General features: G+C 33.5%; 1 protein-coding gene across 1 annotated transcript; it reads right to left on the bottom strand.

The window, feature by feature from the left end:
- Nucleotides 1-1,264: 1,264 nt before the first annotated feature.
- LOC129219353 (probable serine/threonine-protein kinase dyrk1) lies at nt 1,265-3,392 on the bottom strand. The gene is made up of 2 exons (XM_054853727.1): nt 3,217-3,392; nt 1,265-1,832 (listed from the first exon to the last, which is right to left on the bottom strand). Exons 1-2 carry the CDS (start codon nt 3,390-3,392, stop codon nt 1,265-1,267), a joined length of 744 nt encoding a protein of 247 aa, XP_054709702.1.
- Nucleotides 3,393-5,357: the final 1,965 nt, after the last annotated feature.

Genomic DNA, 5,357 nt, shown 5'->3' with positions numbered 1-5,357 from the left:
AAGAATGGCAAAACAACCAAATTCTTTCTGATGAAGGTTCGGTTAAGAACATTAGTTTGGGATTTATTTGAAAGTTTTTTATAAATGGAATCAATCAAAGTTGGCGGATAGTCTCTATCAATTGCCACAGCTTTAAGATAATTAAGTTCCACTTTAAGAAGTTCCGACGAAGAACAAATATTAATTGCGCGATAAACAAAAGAATTGAAAGCAGAATATTTTTGATTTGGAGGATGAGACGATAGTCTATGAGGAGGTAAAGAGACAGCAAAAGGTTTGCGATAAACAGTAGTTTCAAAACCAATTTCAGTACGAGAAACATGTACAGTCGCTCAAAAAATTTTTAGAGCGACGGGACCCCAGAGAAAAAATCGATAATGGATTCGTGTGGATGATGGTTAAAATTAAATTTTCATCGATTTACACTATACGGTATCGATTTTTTTGGGTATCGATGATGAAGCAGTTGAAAAGCCAATATTGGCTCGAAATATAAGGAAAAAAATTATTTTATATATATATATAAATTTGATGATTAAATATTGGATTTGCAATTATTTGATCATTCAATTTATATAAAAATAATTTTTTTTTCTCCTTATATTTCGAGCCAATATTGGATTGTAAAAAAGGCAAAAAAAACATAAAAAATAAATCAAAAACTATTTTCAGAAACGGGTCACGTACGATTTAGTGAGAACAACCTAATAACAGCTATCAATTATAATAATTGACGTGTGTAAAACATGTAACCCATAGCGAAAACAGCTATTATTTTCCAATTAAGACAGCGTTCAACAGAATAACAATTATAATAATTGACTCTCGCAAAAACATGTAATCTTGTTGATATAAAACAGCTACCAATTATATTAATTGACTTGCGCGAAACTTGTAACCCATTGCGCGAAAACAGCTATTATTTTCCAATTAGGACTGCGTTCAACAGAATACCAATTATAATAATTGACTTTCGCAAAACATATAATCTTGTTAATATAAAACAGCTATTATTTTTTTACAATTAATCATCATTTAGATATATTTAACTTTCATTTTCTTCCCAAGATTATACCTCAATGTTTCTAATTTTTTTTTTATAGATAATCTTTTTTTTCAAGGTTTCCATTTCCAACAAAAAAATGATAAACACAAAAGATACACAACACATATATTTATAAAAAAAAAAAAAAAAAAAAAAAAAAAAAATCATATTTATTTACATATCATACAATACAAAGATAAAAACATTCAATTTGTACATTCAAAAATTAATAATATCAAGATTGTTAAAATCGATGTCATCACCATTCAACCAGTCTTCCGAAAATATAGACAAATCTATTAGTGGTGTTTTGGGTTGAAATTCTAGACTTGATCCGTATTCCGTAGCATTATTAGTATTATTATTATTATTATTATTAGCAGGTGATATCGGTTCGTACATGGAGATCGAAGATGATGTTGAAGGAACGTCTTCCGTGATGTTAGCAGGAGATATCGGTTCGTACATGGTGACCGATGTTGATGTTAAAGGAACGTCATTCGTGACAGGAGATATCTGATCATACATGGTGAAAGATGATGATGATGAAAGAACGTCATTGGTAGCACTCAAAGATTCGATTTGCTCTCCTTGTTCTGGTGGTGGTTGTACGACAAATTCGACGAATATCATTTGTTGTTGTTGTTGTTGTTGTTGTTGTTGCTGCTGCTGCTGAGGACAATATGTGGCACAATGATAAAGACTTTTCACGGAACATTTTCTTTCATCGTTGAACCTTGCAATTTTAAATTTCAGTTTCAAATCGGATAAACTCGACGATTTAATTCTAAAAAAGGAAAACAAACATTTTTGAGGGGTCACGATCACATACGTCGTTTCCGGAGCTATCGCAAAAATTCTGTCCGGACGCAACACGTAACCCCTAAAATGACCAAAATCCACGTCCGAGAAATTTCGTTCTCGCACCGAATAGGTTCTTTTTAATTCGTAATAGAATATCGGCACGTTTTTCGTTTGGATCACGTGATGTTCTTCAGCCGCCACGCTCCTGTATCCAAACGTAAAACCATATTTCACCAGAAAAATGTTTCTGTACAAAAAACTCAACCGCCGATCCGTGTTTTGTTTTTTGATTTTTGTAGTAGTCTTTTTTTGTTGTTGTTGTTGTTCGCAGCAGTCATCGAAAAGAATCGGTCTTTTTAATTTTCTGTGTACTTTGAACCATTCCAACGCACGCAATTCGTTGGACGACAATCCCTCGAATAAACTCCGCTGGAAATTTTCTTCGACCAGAGCAGTCTTTTTGTCTATCCTCGCAAATCGAACTCTGTGCGAATCCATTTCTATGTAAAAAATGAACGGAATCGATAGCGAGCGAAACCGTTGAATAAATTCAGATGGATGCGTCTTTTTACATAGCATCTCGAGATCCAATTCGTTCAAGTCCAAAACATTGTCCACGACAGATACGTCGGGAAACACATCCAAATTTTTTTCCATGTCTAACCTTTTACGGTGGTATAGAATGAGTCTTTTATTTGCTCCAGAGAACGAGCTTTTATATACAGCAGCAGCAGCGATGACGTCCATAAACGTCATCAATTGATGACGTCGACACGTTATGTAAGTTTTTCTGTTATCGATTGTGGCATCGAGGCTACGACAAATAAAAAAAAAATCAATGAACAATCGGCATTCTCCAAACATCCACCAAGAGTCGTGATGCCAACATCATTTCGAAACGATGGCAATCCGGATCAAAGCAACTGGGACATACATTATCGCGATAGTATTCATTTCTCTTTTCAATCATACCTTCCATATACATTTGAGTCATGGGTATACCATTTTCCATCGCGTATTTCTTTAATAAATTATAAGTCGGACCATTCGCGGCAAATAACATTTCGGAACAATGCAATCTTCCCAAGTCAAACACTAAATATTTCATTTCGAACGGTCCATCGCGACTCAGGAAAGCTATTCCGTTACTCACAGAGTATCCTTTTTGAGGATGAGCTGCCACGATAGCCGGAACGTGTGAAAAAAACGAAATGGGTCTATTTTTTTTCTCCGATTTCAATTCGTCGGCAAATAAAATTCTTCTAGATTCTTGTGCCGTTTCGGAAACGCATACCGATCGACTCGGTGTACAAACTTTTTTTTCCACTTTTCGTTTCTTGTAATTTTTTTTCCCGTCAATAAATTGCCTTTTTCCGGTGCTAGTAGATTGTCGTCCATCATTTTGTTGCTCCACGAAAAATTGGTCGTCTGTAGGGTTGGTGGTGGTGGTGGTAGATTGTCGTCCATCATTTTCATCATTTTGTTGCTCCACGAAAAATTGTTCGTGTTCATCGTCTGTCGGGTTGAGTTCAATAAAATCCATTTTATATATATTTTTTTTTGGTGTTGTTGTTGTTGTTCTTTGCAAATCTCTCGAGAGACACGAGTTACAATGAATGAAAACGTCGAAATACCGCGCTTTTATAATCAGAAAAACAACCTATCTCGCGCGATAATCTTGTTTACGCATGCGCAGTTACATTTGTTTACGCATGCGCAGTTACTTTTTTTTTTTTTTTTTTTTTTTTTTTTTTTTTATATATCTAAAAAAAATTTGACTAAATGGATTAAAAAATTTTTGACAAGGGGGGGATATTCTATAGTATAGAAAATACTGGGTGAATTTGCACATTGACTAAATGGATTAAAAAAGATTAGTTTGAATTATAAATCATTAGGATAAATTTGACAATTTAATGCATTCTTGAATAATTCAACAAGGAGAGATCCTATAATATAGTAAATACCACTATCTCGGGTGAATTTGTACATATCGAAAAATTGACTGAATGGATTAAAAAAGATTAGTTTGTGTTTTAACGGGTATTAAATTTTTTTATGCTCACAGTGGAGAAAGAATGTTCCATCAGTTGTACGATGCCAATATAAATCATTAGGATAAATTTGACAATTTAATGCATTCTTGACAAATTCAACAAGGAGAGATTCTATAGTATAATAAATACCGCTGAAGAAAAAAGGGTATATGAGAAATTGAACGAAAAAGTGAACAAACAGTTTCAAAAAAAACTCCAGCAAAGGAACTAGAGGTAACGCTTCTTCGATTACAGCAATGTTGCAATCATATTAGCTTACTGAACAAGGATACGAGTAATTTATTAGAAGATTCAATATCGGATAGTGTATCAGATCTAACAAAATCTATATCAAGTTCGTTACAATTCTCACCTCCCGAGCTACAACAATCGTACGATTCTTGTGAGACAGCAAGCGTCAACGTAAGCCTCTCCGAATTTTTTTTTTCAAGATTATGACTTTGAAAAAAAAATATTGGTAATGGTTCTTCGGTTACAGCAATGTTGTAATCATATTAGCGAGCACGAATGATTTATTAGAAGATTCAATATCGGATAGTGTATCAGATCTAACAAAACCTATAACGTATGCCTCTCCGAATTTCAAGACTGTGATTTGAAATTCGGAGAGGCATACGTTATAGGTTTTGTTAGATCTGATACGAGTGATTTATTAAAAGATTCAATATCGGATAGTGTATCAGATCTAACAAAATCTATATTAAGTTCGTTAAACTTCTCACCTCCCGAGCTACAACAATCGTCCGATTCTTGTTAGACAGCAGCATCAACGTAAGCCTCTCCGAATTTCAAGATTGTGATTTGAAATTCGGAGAAGCTTATGCTGTTTGGAAAAAGGTTTCATTTCGAAATCAATAGATCGCAGTATGTCATTTGGAAAAAAGGTTTCATTTCGAAAGCAATAGATCGCAGTATGTCGTTTGAAATATTAGTAGTATGCTTTTACAATTCAACGTGTCAAAACACATCTTGAAGGAAAAAAAAAAAAAAAAAAAAGAAAAAAAATATATATATATATATATTTTTTTTTTTTTTTTTTTTTTTTGTGAGTTGTCAAACTTTTTGCCACGTTGAAAATTTTTTAGGTGTCAGATTCATAATCAGAATCGTTATCATTCATCTCTTCCTCTTCATTTTCTTGTTGTTGTTGTTGTTGTTGTTGTTCCGAAACAAGATCAACATTTTCATCGCCATTTTCTTCTTCTTCTTCTTCTTCTTCTGGTTCGACGACGACATCTTTTCGTTCATTTTTTTCTTCGTCGAGTTTCATTTTTTTTCCATCTTTGGGTTTTTTTTGCGTTTCTTTGTGTTGTCTCTTGCGTTGTTTTTGTTGTGGTTGTTCGTTATTCTCGTTCCATTTCTTTTTAATAAACTCCAGATGTGCACTGATATTAAATAAATAATGTTCAGACCAATCTTGATCTTCTTGACGCAAGACTTTTCGTCGATTG

The sequence above is a fragment of the Uloborus diversus genome, chromosome 1 (assembly GCF_026930045.1).
Source record: "Uloborus diversus isolate 005 chromosome 1, Udiv.v.3.1, whole genome shotgun sequence".
NCBI lineage: Eukaryota > Metazoa > Arthropoda > Arachnida > Araneae > Uloboridae > Uloborus > Uloborus diversus.
The sequence above is the reverse complement of the archived record's forward strand: the minus strand, read 5'-3'. Positions and strand labels throughout refer to the sequence as shown.

Bases quoted from the DNA above. Each gene is read 5' to 3' on its own strand.
- LOC129219353 (XM_054853727.1), bottom strand. From the start codon at position 3,392: ATGGATTTTATTGAACTCAACCCGACAGACGATGAACACGAACAATTT. The intron at 1,833-3,216 runs GCAATTTATTGA...TTCCTTTTTTAG, and splicing joins TCTACTAGCACCGGAAAAAG to AATTAAATCGTCGAGTTTAT.